A 15,786-nucleotide genomic window follows, 5' to 3' on the forward strand; every position below is an offset into this window, starting at 1 on the left:
CCTAATGAGTTTTTAAAAAAATAAAATACAAGTGCCCTTTCTCTATCTCAGAAAGACAAATTCAGAATCTGGAGGAAAGGATTGCAATAACTGTATTTTAACCAGGTCATCAGGTGATGGGGGAATATACATGCCTGGTTTAGGCATTTGTGTATGCTGTTCCTTCTGTCTAGAATGGTTTCTCCATCCACTCTCCTCAATTCTCTACCTAGCTATCTCCTACTCATTTTTCAAGATTTAGCTCAATATCACCTCCTCTATGAAGCCTTCCAGGATCTACAGAGATAAAATGAATTGCTCTCTGGTGCCCGTTGCTATAGTAATTGACTGGCATTATCATCATTTATTACTGTGAATTCTCCTTGTTTTTTTGTGGCATTCTCCAGTGGGAAACCAAACTCCTTGCATTTCTTTGTATTCCAAGCACTTAGCCCAATACAAGAAATATGTGAGAGAAAAAAAAAAGACAAGAAGAAGGGAGGAGAAAGTAAGCGAAACAGGGAAAGATGGTGTGGCCGAGGCTGGATCTGGGTCCAAAGTGAAAGTATGAAAAACAGTCTTCTTTTTTTTTAAGCAAAAAATCCCATTATAGTCTACATTTGGACCCTTGTGGTGAGCCCCATCATATAGCATACTGAATGTTAACGAGTCTGAAAATCCTGATGTGGCCCACGAAAAAAAGGAGGATGGGAGTTTTGCTTGTTTACAATGTTGAGTTTCTGCCTCCCCTAGAAACTTCTGGCAGTCCCTGATAACAGTACTGGAAGAGGTGCCTGTAATTCCCTTACTCTGTTCACGTTCTCTTAAGTACTGCTGTAATGAAGTCTTTACCCCAGGGCGATAGAGTCTCAGCTTTACACAACCGCCTTTCTTAGAGGTCCTAGCAACTTCCTTTTCCTCGGTGTGAGCTGATGGCAAAGTCACTTCCTATTTGGTCTCAACTGCCAGTTTTTTTTCTGGTTTTAACTGCCACCTTTGACTAGAACTGCTTTCTTGCGAAGCCTACAAATTAAAGAACAAGTGGTCAATTCAATACATTTAAGAAAGTTAAGTCAGAGGGGTAAACATCACTCAGATGGGTTGTTTAGCCTCATAACACATGAAAGGCTTTCCTGTGACTAAAAACTGCACCCTGGAGAGCACAAGAGAACTTACCTGACCTCATTACAAAGGGCCCAGGCTTCCAAAGAATCTCTCCCAAGAAACTCTACAGTCTCTTCAGGTACCCATATGGCAAAAATAAACTACCATTATAGAATGGCTGGTACAGTGGTTCTCTCAGCATTGACGAGACTGTAAGTGAGCCCATGCACGCTTCTGAGGGCCTTCACCTTAGGTCCAAGACATCTAAAGGTCAACAGTCTGATTCTGCAAGTGAGAGTTTAGGCAGAGGAGCAAAACTGGAATAAGGAAGGGAGCTCTTCTGTCTTTTGTCTCCTACCTCTGCATGTAAATAAAAGTGTACCGGCCCACTTGCCCCTCTTAGGTCTGTAACCAACTGGTAAAGCCCAGAAGTTATGACCTCGATTCTTTTGGTAGCTAAATGCAAACATTTCAAAGCAAGTAAGCATATATGTAAAGAAATGTTATAAGCAGGAAACTGCTTAAACAGCACCTGCTCCCACCCACCTCCTCTGTTTTTCTATTCCTCTCAGCAGCATCAGGAAGTAAACCTAGAGAGAATATTCAGCAGGGATGTCTTAGATAGTATAGTTTCCATTATATGTAATACTATGAGAGTGTATTCTGCAAGCCACAAAAAGTACAAGGTTAGTCAGGAGATTTTGGTAATCAGACAGGTTTAATGTTCCTTGACCAAGGTCTGATTCAATAGGTTTCTCCTTGGGATGCTATGCTGGAACAATAGCGATACATACAGCATCTGCAAGAACTATCATAACATGGGTTCCAACTTGATGCCCAATGAAAGTAAAGAGGAAATTTGAGGTATCATCTATGCTTTTATTAAAATAAAAATGGCCCTCAAATGTTATACTTCCAAATATAAGTAGACTCAGCAGCCTGAATCAGAATATTCCCATCACTGAATGGTGAGCTTCTAGAATTGCCCAGATAATTTTCTTTAGTTTCAAATATTCAGGAAAGTATATCAATTTGCCATTATATTCCATACATGTGTACATTTTATCCATTTCAACAGTCACTAGGCTCAAAATGTGTAAGTCCAAAATGTGAAATATTACCTTTAAGTTTTGTAAATGAGAGTAAGAGGTCAAATTTGTCATGATGAGTTAACATATCTGAAGGCTAGGTAATGCCTACATTAGAATATGCTCAGTGATTAACTTTTTAAAAAAATCATTAATTTTTTACTTAAAATTATTTTCCGTTCAACATTATTTTTCATTGAGTTGTATTCATTTTTGGGGGGCAGATGATCTGTAGTTCAGTACAAGGGTAAAATAAGAACATTGCTTTGTTTCCACAGCCCACCTGATGTGACCCAGTATCTTATGAGTCTTTTCTTTCTTTGGTCCCGGCCACAACACTGAGCCAAAGTCTTCAGAGAACAGTGAATCCCAAGTCTGTTTCTTGGTTAGTAGCTCCTAATGCAAAAAGTGTGGAGCATGGTTTCTCAAACCTTATCACCATTAACATTGTGGACTGGATAGTTCTTTGCCGTGGGGACTGTCCTGGGCATTGTAAGATGTTTAGCAGCATCTCTGGCCTCTACTCACTAAACGCCAGCAGCACCCTCCTTCCTATTTGTGATACCCAAAAATGTTTTCCAGGAGGCAAAACTGTTCCTGGTTGAAAAACATGCCCTTGTCCCATTGTTGCCTATATTAAAGTCTAGCTATGTCCATCTACCTACTACTACTTTTCCATCTACTTCAGCTAAGAACCAGTCAATTCAGGAAATATTTCTAAACACGAGTAAAGTTAAATATTTGATACAGGCTGAGTATCCCTAATCTGAAAATGTGAAATCCAAAATGCTCCAAAATCTGAAACTTTTTGAGTGCTGACATGATGTCACAAGTAGAAAATTCCACACCTGACACCTTTGCTTTCTGGCAGTTCAATGTATATCAACTTTGTTTCACCAATTTAAAATATTGCATAAAACTATCTTTGGGCTATGTATATAAGGAAATCTGAAGCATAAATGAATTTCATGTTCAGACTTGGGTCCCATACCCCAAGATATTATGTATATAAAATTATTCCAAACTCCAAAAAAAAAAAAAGATCCAAACATCTGAAGCACTCCTGGTCCTAAGCATTTTGGATAAGGGATGCTCAACCTGAATAGATGTATGACAAATATCAGGAAATTGAAACCAGGTGCCAAATTTAAATTATTAAGTTTTAGGGCCTCAAGAACACTGTCTAACTTGAAATTCACTAATCTTACCTAATCTGTGTATAATCGTACCCAATCTGTGTATAATCTTGCTTTATGTATATGGTTATTAAGTATTCACAGCCATTCGGGTCACATCAATCAAGCAGGTGCCAAATCCTGAGGTGCTATGTTACACTCTATGTGTGACCAAAAAGCCTAAGATGTATCTCTCCTCAAGAAACATTTTCCAGCCGGGCGTGGTGGCTCACACCTGCAATCCCAGCACTTTGGGAGGCTGAGGCGGGTAGATCATGAAGTCAGGAGTTTGACACCAGCCTGGCCAACATAGTGAAAACCCATCTCTACTAAAAATACAAAAATTAGCTGGGCATGGTGGTGCATGCTTATAGTTCCAGCTATTTGGGAGGCTGAGGCAGGAGAATTGCCTGAACCTGGGAGGTGGAGGTTGTAGTAGGCTGAGTTGCGCCACTGCACTCCAGCGTGGGTGACAGAGCAAGACTCTGTCTCAAAAAAAAAAAAAAAAAAAAAAAAAAAAAAAAAAAAAGAAAGAAAGAAAGAAAGAAAAGAAACTTTGTTTCATTAAACTATAGAAATACATTGTAATGGATTGTCAGATTCTGGGCTGACTTTTCTTTTGGAAACGGAGTCTCACTCTATGGCCCAGGCCATACAGTTGTGTGATCTCAGCTCACTGCAACTTCTGCCTCCCAAGTTCAAGCAATTCTCCTGTCTCAGCCTCCAGAGTAGCTAGGACTACAGGCACACACCACCACGTCCAGCTAATTTTTGTATTTTTAGTAGAGATGGGGTTTTGTCATGTTGGCCAGGTTGTTCTCGAACTCCTGACCTCAGGTGATCCACCCACCTTGGCCTCCCAAAGTGCTGGGAAAACAGACATGAGCCACCAGGCCCAGCCTGGACTGATGTTTTGAAGTAAAATATTCAAGTTTCCTTTGTGTGTGTGTGTGTGTGTGTGTGTGTGTGTGTGTGTGTGTGTAACAAAAGCATACTTCAATTTATTGTCATTTTATTGAAATAAGAATTTGAGAAATAATGCCGTTCAAAGTGGAAAAAAAGTCCTAATGCTCATAAAATTTGAAATGTTTTCAAATTTTGACACCTTCACAAGATTTTGTTTATAGACATACACACAGGAAAAATCATTTAAAAGCCCACAAAGAATCCCATTTAAAAACTCAACTGATCTCTATCAATTATAACAACAACTGATACTTTATTTAATAGCAGTAAACCAGAATAAAGGCTAAAAAACTCACTAAGATCTCAAAAGCAATGTCTTTCAGGAAATGTCTTCCTAGTCCAGGTCTCAGCACTAAGCTTTCATTCTTCCACATAGTTACGTAACTGTGGCCCAGAATGATATCAGAGAAAGTCATTTCTCTGACAAGCCTAATTTACTTATCTATCAAAATTATACAACTTGCTCATAAGTAGTTGTGAAGTTAAAGTAGCCGGAAAGAATTTTGGAGACTAAATAATGAAAGATGTAACACACAATAAGGTGAACAATTTAAATATTCAGTAAGAGCAATGCCTAAGGGTTTAACCTGACATCGATAAAACATATAGTGTGCATATTACACACCTAGTAACCTCAGTGAAGAATTCAATAGAATTTTATTCATTCATTCAAGAATTACTTATTGAGGGCCTACTATTTGCGATGCACCTAGTCTCTGGGGATACAGCAATGAACAAAACATAAAAAAAGCTTGCCCTCAGAGTCCTGCCATTCTACCTGAATAATTCTCATGTAAGAGAAGCTGGATTTCTGGCCTCAAGGACCTAATATGGGCAGAAAAAGCAAATGAAATATATGAAATATGAAGAAAGGACTACAGCGTGAGCGCTGCTCACATTGGAGGGATTTAAGGGAGGGCTTGGAGCAACTAGGAAGAGTCAATGGAGGTGAGACTTGAGACAGGTTTTAAATGATGAAGTTTGATTCAGATCCTTGCAACTCAAAAGTGTGATGTAGGCATCATGACCATGTGAGAGCTTGTTAGCATTGCAGAATCTTGGGCCCACTCCAGACTTGCAAGATCAAAATCTGTGCTTTTGAGGGATCAAAAGAACCCTCGGATTTCTAGGGTTCTTAGAAGTTTAGGTGGCGCTGCAGGTTTCTGGTCAGGCTGGCAATGCTGTGAGCTGGGTTGGTGGGAAATCAAGACTAGATTGGAGCCTACCATTAGGTTAGAAATAGTGAAAGGCTGGACTGGGGGAACTAGGAGTGAGGAAAATGCAGTTGTACCCTTTATCATTAAAAACAAAGAGGAACCACAGAGAAAGTAGTAAATTTATCACCAGGCAGAGGCACCTGCGTCTGAATTCCCAGCTGCACCACTTCTTGTGTGACATTTGGGTCAAATTATTTAACCTGGTTGAGCCTTTTTCTTCATCTGTAAAGTAGGGGGAAATCAATAAGACCGCAGAAGGCCCTTGTAAAGGTTCAGTAAGGTATTAATAACACACAGAAAGCACTTAGCAGTCTCTGGCACAAAGAAGATGACATCCATTAATGATAACGATATTGATAAGAATCATATATTATTCTCTGAAAAAGATGTAAAAGGAAGAAGAGAAACTACTATTTACCACTAGAGGCCCCCCACCGTGTGGTGGTTAGAGACCCAAAACAAACTTCAAAGTAAAGAACTTCATTTTAAACTGGCATTCGACTATTACGTTTTTAAAAAGTAATTAACCCCTTATGTGTTCCCAAAGGTGCCTTCATAATGAAATTCCTGTTGCTATTATTACCAGTGTTACTGTCGCTGTTAGAGTACTCTCAAAAGAGCCTGTCTCCCTCCCGCAGTGGAACTTAAAATGCGGCGGAGGCAGGGAGTTACCAAAATCGCTGCTGTGTATGCCGAATTCAACAACCTGTACTGCTGACGATCCAATCTCATTTCCCAAGCCTCTACTATCCTCATTAACTTTTCTGCTGATATAACATCTGCTTTCCATTTTCCCTCTGCCTTTACACGTGCAGAACTTGTGGTAGAGAGAAGCCCCAGTTTGGCCGTCCTGCAAGTGATAGCCAAAGAGGTAGGGGGAACCTTAGGTTAGAAGTCATCTGAACCATGTCTGGGGTCGGGGAACTCGTAAAGCTTGAGTGTGGCTACTGGTCTGCCCAGAGGAGCAGCCCCCAGCTGAGGAGGCCAGATGGCGGGAAAAAGCGGGGGCCGCCGACTCCGCGGCTGTGATCCCGCCCTAGGCCAGGCCGGGGAGCCAAGAAAGACTTCCAACACTCCCAAGTTTCAACTCAAGTCGTCTCCGAGGGTGCGTGTGCCCCAGCCTCGCACGCCCGCCTGCAACAAGGTCGCATCTAGGACGCCCTCATACCCTCAGGGTTTCCCAAACTCTTCCATTCTCTTCCCAGGCCCAGCCGTGTTCCAGGTCTCCCGTTCGCCGGGTTCTCCTCACCCCATGCCGGGAGAGTCTCCAGCTTCTCAGACTCCAGCAACCCCAGCCAAACCCCTTCGCTGCCTGGAGCCTTGGCTCCCGCGACACCGCCCGGCTGCGGGGCGGGGGCAGGGCCAACGGCGGAACCGCCCCCAGCCGCCTCCCGGGCCAGGCAAGCAGGCGGGTGGCTGGGACGCCTCCACCTCCTCTTCCTAAAGCGGCGAGGCGCAGAGGAGCGGCATCACTCGAGCCCAGGTCCCAGCCACCACCACTCACAGCGCTCGGCGTTCAGGAAGAGGAGCAGCAGCGGAGGCGGCTGCTTCAGTGGCGGGCGGGCGCCAGAAAGGTAGACTGAGTCCCAGGGAGCCCCGCCGCGAACAACCCACCTCCCAGCCCGGGCTACGCGCCTCCAGCCCAGTAACCCCACTTCTGTGTGTCCTTCCAGGCCCCTAACGACAAGCCTGGGAGGGCCGCCGAACTACCCCTGGAGGAGGAGCCAGTCCGAACTCAAGGCGCTACCGCCGCAGAAGCGGAGCGAGGCTACAGTCGCCTCCATGGCCCACTCACCAGTGGCTGTCCAAGTGCCTGGGATGCAGGTGAGGAAGCGCAGGCCGCCCCCCGCCGCCCACGTGACTGCTTGGGAGCCCGGAGCGCTCTCGGTGCTGGGCACCGACGACAAGGGACGGCCCCGGGACTCCCCTGAGGGCTGGGCCGGTCACTCTGGCCAGGTGACCTGGGAGTAGGGCTTGAGGTGTTTCCTGGTGTGTAGGCTAGGTGGTGCTCTTCGCTGGGAAGGCGAGGCGGGACTGGAGCGCGCAACTAGGTGGGGATTGAGGGCGGCTGTGGGGTATAAAAATAGGCCAGAGCCACAGACACCTGCGCCTGTGGAGCTTGGCACGGTTGGGGATGGGAGGGGGGGAGAACTTAACCTGCGAGACATGAAAGTGCCTTGGAAGTTGTGGGGTAAAACGCGAGTAGTGAGTGCCCTACAACCCCCACCCCAAACACGCACTCAAGCTGGGGCGGGGCAAGACCAGGGGTGTCGGCGGCAGCTTGAATTGGGCTCTTCCTGTGTGCGTAGGGCTGAGAGAGAGAGGTGACCTCTTTCTCCCTTTCGGTACTGCTGCTTAAGGGCAAAGTTGTATCTGGCTCCCCGACCTGGCCCAGCCCATAGCGTGGAGCGAGAAATGTTGGTCCTGTTCAGAGTCGCTGAAGTGATGAGTTCCCAGCCCCCCTCCGTGCCTTTCCCACGAGATGACTTACATGTGGTTAAAGTAAGCATATTGTCCTGGACAAGGGACTACTGCATGGGACCCAACTTCTTACTCAAAGTCTACCCAGCCCAACCCCCTCCCATTATATTTTCATTTTATTAAAGGTAAGCCATGTTGGAAAACTTCTCATGCTGTTATGTTTTTAAATCGGTGCACTTTAGGCTATCTGCTAAATGTTATCCAAATCTACCAACTTTTTAAAGTATTCACTTTTTTTCCCTTTGCTAGATAGCCCAAACAACCCATTTATGAATAGTTTAGAGGCTAAAAACAAGAAAGCCTCAGTCTCTCATGATCTAAAAATGTGAAAACAAACTTTTTTCAAGTTCAGAAATAAAATGTTTAGAGTAGCAAATAGCTTATATTTACTGTAGACTTGGGCCTCAATTTACTTATTAGCAGTGTTCTCATTTTATGCATGCCCACAAAAGTGATTTTAAAATTATTTCCCAGAAAGGGATCATTTGTGCACCTAGAACTCCTGGTGTGTCCTAAACATCAGACATTTCAGCTGCATTTAGGGCAAGTCTGGGTTGAGTCTCAGGAAGTTAGTGTATATTAAAGAGAGAGAAAGGGAAATAGGAAATAGTAGGGCTTAAGAAAAAAAAAAGATTAATCCATTCAAGCCTTGCAAAATGTCTCAGACTTTCTTCCTCTCAGGCGGCCTCCCCTCTCTTCCCCCCCCTTTTCCCCACACACCCTGTCCCACACCCCATTCATTCAGTTCTGCCTTTGATTGTATCAAGGGAATTCATAGTTTGCAATACTAAGTACAGTTTTGCCGTCGGATCTGGGAAAAAGTGACATTTTCCCACCGTGCTCTTCTTTCCGTTCTATGGAGAGTGGAACGATGCACACGTGAAGTTTGTCTCTGAGGGTCTCCATGCTTCTCGCTCCATTGTGTGCGTGAGCCTGCGTGTGTGCGTCAGCAGAGTGAGTGCCTCCCGTTCTCAAGTTTGTGATTCTGGGGAACTCTGTGTGCTAAGGAGAAAATAGTTTCCGATCTTTACTTTATTTGTCTTGACCTTATTGAATTTATATGGTTTAGGAACTGCTTACTGTTCAGTATTTCTAAGTGCTGTTCCCTGCTTTGTTTAAAGATCTGAGTTGCCTATCTCTTGAATATTTACATCTTAATTAATGTGGATTCGAATGTGAATCACATACTTTAAATTACAAACTCTGCCTTTCACTGCTGTCTGAATTCTGATTACTTTGTCCCATCTAATCTGAGTAGGGCAAACATCTCAATGTTAGCAGAGAAGAGAGGAATTATTATTATTTTTATTTTTTGGTCATTCTCTTCATCTTAATGAAATGGTAAATTCTTCTTATTTCCATTTTCTTTCTAAATGTACTTCTTAAGCACTTTGTGCAACACATAGTTTTTTCCATAGTTGAAATTGTACAATACCCTAATAATAAATGTGAGAGCACGCAGTGTGACTCTTGAACCTAGACTATTTCTGTTATTGTTATATAGCAAAATATTGCGGATGAGATGCAGAAATTCGTTGCAAGCTTGTAAAATGCTCCTAGAGTTTTATGAAAGCCTTAGGAGCAACTTTTAGATTTTTAGAAAACTTGAGTTAGCCATGTGTTCTTGAAATTACTGTATGGTGTTTCCACAAATCAGGGTGAGGTGACCGGCCAGCCTATAACTTTTTAACAGTTTATTTTAGAGAATTATGAAGATTGATGGGAAAAACGATTTTTCCAGAAATAAAAACAAAATTATCCACAATTTTTTTCTCCCTCTGAGGAGAGACGTGAAGCTACCTGTTCTATCACTTAAGACTTCCAGCATTCCTGACTTTCAAACAAAGAAATTTCTGTTGCCACTAGTTTAAAATAGAAAAGAAACTTGGAGTGAAGAAAGAAAACCCAGGATTTGGTCCAGTTCAAACTCTTCCTTATGAATTAGGTATTCAAACTCATATTGTTGATATTTCTTAATATTGTGGTAATGAACATTTTTGCCATATTACACCAAATGTTGAGGGTACTTATTTTGTGCTTGCTTCTTTAGTGTGTAACTAAAGGAATTTTCCATACCAGTAGCTGAACCCTTGAAAATATTGAAAGTACAACTTAAAAAAAAATAAGCCAATAAACCTTTTCTTTCAACTTAAATATGTACTCTTTCATGATTTGAAGAGTTTTGAACCTGTTTTCTTTGAAGTTTTCAGTTATAAATTATACTTAGTTTTAAGATATTTCCCCTTAGAACCTACAATAGTATTTTTGAGGACAAATTTTCATTTAGAATATTGTTAATAAATCTTTCATAAGATGTAGGTGGAAGAATAAAGTTAAATGTTGAATTAGAGTATTGAATGTTATGCTTTATGCTATGTCTCTTGTTAAAGAAGTTTTAAAGCTTCTGCTAAAGAACTTTAAAATTAGCCTTCACATATCTTTAAATATGAGCAAGGTGGTATAGTTTAAATATAGTTGTTATTTGAGATGAGAAGTAGAAATGGAGTTTAGGGATTAATGAACAGTATTGAAGACTTTTACCGAAGTGGTGGAAAACATTGCCCAGCATTGGTGAATATAGTAACTGGATTCTGGGAAGCATACTGAAGTGTATTACATGTTTTACACTTAAATATCTTAAAATCTTGTTGAGTTGTTAAAGCTAGCATATGAAATATCAAATAATGCAAAATCTGTGAACTCATTGTAAGTATAATAGAAGTGTCTGACTGGAAGAATTGAAGGCTTCCAGAAAGTAAGTCTTGTTAGGATGCAGTCTGGGCAGGGCATTTCCAAGCAAGGAAAAATCCCAAGCAAAGGTTGACAGACTAGGAGTTTTCGAGTTTACGGTGGTAGTCACACAACCATTCTGTTTTTCACTTTCCATACAGTATTCGGTAGATGACATGAGATAGTCATCACTTTGTTATAAACAGGCTTTGTGTTAGATGATGTTGCTTAACTGTAGGCTACTGTAAATGTTGTGAACGCATTTAAAGTAGGCTAAGCCATGATGTTCGGTAGGTTGGGTGTACTGTATTAAATGCCTTTTCAACTGACAATAGTTTCAATTTATGATAGGTTTATGGGGACATAACCACATTTTAAGTCAAGGAGTGTATGTATACAATATGGATAAGGAAGGGTATGCTGCATTTGTGAGCGCGCGTGCACACACACACATACACACACACACACAATCTTTGAGAACAGGATAAAGTCATTTGGGCTGTCATAGAGAATTCCTCTAGAAAAATAATATGAGATAACATCGGAAAAACTGGATTTAGTACAGATCATGGCTGTCCTTAAATGTCAGGGAAGGATTTTGGCCTTTGAACTAGCCATTAAACATTTCTGAGTAAGGGAAACTCAATGTACCAAGTTACATATAGGAAGAGAAATCTCAAAATTGGATGAATGAATCCAACTGGAGGATTGAGAGAGGAGGGGTAGTTTAATCCACAGAAGCTATTTCTTATTTTCTAATTTTTTTTTTTTTTGAGATAGGGTCTCACTCTGTCACCCAGGTTGTAGTGCAGTGGCGCGATTATGGCTGACTGCAGCCGCAACCTCCTGGGTTCTAGCAGTCCACCCATCTCAGCCTCCAGAGTAGCTGGAACTACAGGTGCACGCCACCATGCTGGGGTAATTTTTATGTTTTTTTGTAGAGACAATATTTTACAGTTGCCCAGGCTGGGCTCCAACTCTTGGACTCAGTGATCTGTCCACATTGGCCTCGCAAAGTGCTGGAATGACAGGAGTGAGCTACTGCGCCTGGCTACAGAGGCTATTTCAATGGGACAATCATAGTTATACAGGCACAATGGGCCTTCCACGGGCAGGTTCCCTTCCATATGTTTAATACTATGAAGAAAAAAATTAATTACCAGGCTTAATAATTAGCTAGTTTCAGAAGGAAAAGTTAAAGACTTTGTGGTGTTGAATATGGGGGAACTGGGAGAATTAGGATCCATCTGAAAGAGATTGGAATGTAATGGAGAAGTGCCAGATCTGGTAGGAAGTTAATGATTTCTGTTCTAGACTTGTGAATTTTGTGGTAACAATGGGATGACAAAGTAAACATGTCCAACACGTAGTTGAAGATGGAGCTTTGGTTATTCATCAGATATTTACTGAGCATCTACTCTATGCTAGGTACTTCACTTGAAAATGAAGGACTAGAGACACCACGGAGGGAGACGTTCATAATGCCAGAAAGAATATGTGGAAGTGAGGGCCCTCATGAGACAGGACACATAGGTCGTAAGAAGAGGAAGGATGGCTTTAAGATGTATGGGAGGATGAGAAAATGTGCCAAGTTAGAGAGAGAGTTAACTGGGTTGGGGTGGGGGAATTCTTTATTTAAAGTCATCTGGAAACCTACATTGGAGAAAAAATTCAGGTTTGTACCAGAGTCCAGGATATGGAGTTATTACCTCCCTTACACCTCCATAAGAGGATAATCAGATTTGCAATTTGAGGTGGAAAGCATTGCTTTGCGTTGATGAACCCAAATTATTGTCCTTGTTGTTGAGTATTGATGCAGAGATGTTGAATATGCTAATGCTAATGGCAGAAGACCAGCTAGAGCAAAATAATCAAAGACTGTTAGCTGAGAGAAGGCGGGAGTAGTTAGAACTTTTGACACCAGGGGAGTAGGGACTGTAGGGAGAATAAACAGGCATTGGGTATGGTAGGACATGTGCCTTCAACAGTAATGAGAGCTTAGAAATGGCACTTGAGTACAAAGGTCCATCATCATGTAACTTCCCTTGCTTGAGTCACAGAAAATGAGAGAATATAATTTAGCTGGTACTTAGGAACCATTGAACATTGTGATACTGTATTTTTTATTCTGCTTTACATTTATTCAGTGACCTTGAGCAAATCATCTACAAAATGGGGAATAATAAAAGCTGCATTTCCTTTGCCTCAATGAGAGGTTATTAGGATGAATTAACTATCATCTGTGGAGTTGGCGCTCCTTTGTAAAAGGTGTTATGATGTGTGCGGCAGTTCATCCTGCAAAACAATGCTTGGCTAATCATATGAAAACACTGTCATTATCTCATCTCTCCCCGGCTTGATAACCCACATTTTTCTTTTGAAACCCAATCACCACCTCGCACCACCCTCCATGAGACCCAAATCCTCTGCTCAGCTTTCCATGCTTTCTGTTATATGTCTCCTCTCTGTAGATCTCGACTTAGTTCCCACTACTTCCCAACAAGAAATCCCTTTAATTCTACCATGCCAGTCACAGTTCAGTAATCAATGATTGGCCAAATTCTACCTGATTTTCATGGTCCTCCATCTTACCTTCTTAGTGAACTTTGTCTCAATGTCTCAGGCTATAGAAATCTCTTCCATTTCCAAGCATCTAATATGTCTATTGTCAGTAGTAGACAGTTTAGTCCATGATGACTATACTGCCTTAGATTTTCTCTAATTATATATACTTGTCTCCCAAACAAGGTTGCATATTTCTTGAAGACAGGGACCATGAATGTCTCTTTTCTTTATACCATTAGGTATGAATTATATGTGAAAGTCTTGGCTAATCACTATACTATAGAGTGGACTTTTCTAACTGTTTAAAATTCTGTTTCCTTAAAAATATTGTACAATGCTTGAACTCTGTAGACCACAAAGACTAATTTATGTGTATACAATGTAGACTTTCTATACTTATTTTAATGATTTTCATGTAATATGTGTAATATGTCTAGCAACATATACTTGTAACTAATCATCTGTCTGCACACACTGATGCTCTCGTTCCCTTGCCTTCCACAGACTTGGAGAGAAAAATGAGCTTCATTGCTTTCTTAGTTACCATGGATGATTTCAGGCAAATTTGTGTGTCTCCTCATCTCTTCTCCTTTTCTCCTTCCTTCTACTTGTGCTTTCCCATGGCTCTTCAGGGTCCTCTCACTGGTGATTTGGACGTATCTATTTCTTGTCTCTTCCCTCTGCCCTCCCACTCCCCCCCCAAAAAACATATAAACAAAAAACTGTTTTACTTTCCTGTCTGAACTGTCACATTAGAAAGAATCTGATAATTTCATTCATACTGAGATGCTTTTGATTAATGGCTCAGTGCATTACTTCTCCATGGCTATTCACATTTTATATTTCCTTAAGAAGTGGAAATCCCATAGTAGAATTTCAGATACCTTGATAGCAGTTTTTAACTGAGTTCTGTGTTCTAAAAGAGTGGTGGTTTTACTGGTTTTATTTGTTGCTAGAAAAATGGTGTTAGGTGAGCAAAAAATAACAGTATTATTAGATATAATATAACAAATTCCTTTCATTTCTCACAATTAAGACTCAGAGAATTTCCACCACAGGTACATGTAAAACAATGTCTCTGAAAGAATGACAGAATATAACTCATTTTTAAACGAACAAAAATCAATAAAATACAGCAAACTAAAATTTTGACCCCTTCTTTTTTTCCTTTTATTTTAGTTGATATGTAATAGTTATATATATTTATGGGATACAGAGTAATATTTCCTTTTTTTTTTTTTTGAAGGCTCAGGCTGGAGTGCGGTGGCACACTCACAGCTCACTGCAGCCTCAACCTCCCAGGCTCAAGTGACCCTCCCACCTCAGCCTCCTGAGTAGCTGGGACTATGGGCGGTCGCCACCATGCCTGACTAATTTTCGTATTTTTTTGTAAATATGGGGTTTCACCATGTTGCCTAGGTTGGTCTCAAACTCCTGGGGCCAAGTGATCCAGCCCACTTGGCCTCCCAAAGTGCTGGATTACAGGCATAAGCCATTGTACCCAATGGAGAGTAATATTTCAATACACATATATGATGTCTGATGATCAAATAAGGGTAATCAACATATCCATCACCTCAAATATTTATAATTTTTTGTGCTGCGAACATTCCAAATCCTCCCTTCTAGCTTTCCGAAAATATACAATAAATTGTGATTAACTGTCTTCACCCTACAGTACTACAAAACAGTACTGCATAACAGAATTTACTCCCATCAAGCTGTAATTTTGTGACAGTTCACCAATCTTTCTACATCTTCCCCTCCTGCTTCCCTTCCCAGGCTCTAATACTCACAATTCTAGCATCTATTTTCACAGATGAGTGAGAATCTTTCTGTACCTGGCTTAACATAATGTCCTCCAGTTCTGTTCATGTTGCTGTGAACAACAGGATCTCATCCTCTTTTTACAGTTGAATAGTACTCCATTATATATACATACCACATGTTCTCTATCCATTCTTGACCCTATCTTCTGTGCATTTCTCGCTTGGTCATCTGCTATTTTAAAGTGTTAGATGGCAGGAACCACATCTTTGAATTAATGTTTGTAGAAATAAAATATTCATTGAGGAGATTAATTTCTCTCAACACTCCTATGACATAGAGTGATTCTGTAGGAAAATGCCTTCAAATTTGGATTTAAAAATAAAACTAAGGGCACATTGATGTCCAACTCTACCCATGATCCTCTTTGTTGTCCCTCCCCAAAACCACGTATGACAGGCAAATAACCTGACATGAACATTCAAAGAAACCAGAAAACCTAAATATGGAACAGACCCCGTCCTCCATTCCTGCCTGCCTCTCCCTACCACCCATCACTAGTGTATACCTTACTGGGGATAGAGCTACAGGATGCATCTGAGAACTCCTCTTCAGGCTTTTCTAGACTTGTTCCAGCCTTTCTCTGACAGCAGCCTGCTGGCCTTTCCTTTCCTCCATTTATCATAGCATCACGGGTTAGAATGATTTGTGTCT

At 41.3% G+C, this 15,786-nt stretch overlaps 1 protein-coding gene across 2 annotated transcripts in view; it reads left to right on the top strand.

The window, feature by feature from the left end:
- Positions 1-6,997: 6,997 nt before the first annotated feature.
- Positions 6,998-15,786, top strand: part of STK26 (serine/threonine kinase 26) — a 52,015-nt gene continuing 43,226 nt past the window's right edge. For both annotated transcript variants that reach the window (XM_002763266.8, XM_054250818.2), the window contains exons 1-2: positions 6,998-7,103; positions 7,203-7,353. In XM_002763266.8, the coding sequence (XP_002763312.2) occupies positions 7,312-7,353 (42 nt within the window). In that variant the 5' untranslated portion in view covers positions 6,998-7,103; positions 7,203-7,311. The remainder of the gene's footprint in view (positions 7,104-7,202; positions 7,354-15,786) is intronic.

Source organism: Callithrix jacchus, chromosome X (assembly GCF_049354715.1).
Source record: "Callithrix jacchus isolate 240 chromosome X, calJac240_pri, whole genome shotgun sequence".
Lineage (NCBI taxonomy): Eukaryota > Metazoa > Chordata > Mammalia > Primates > Cebidae > Callithrix > Callithrix jacchus.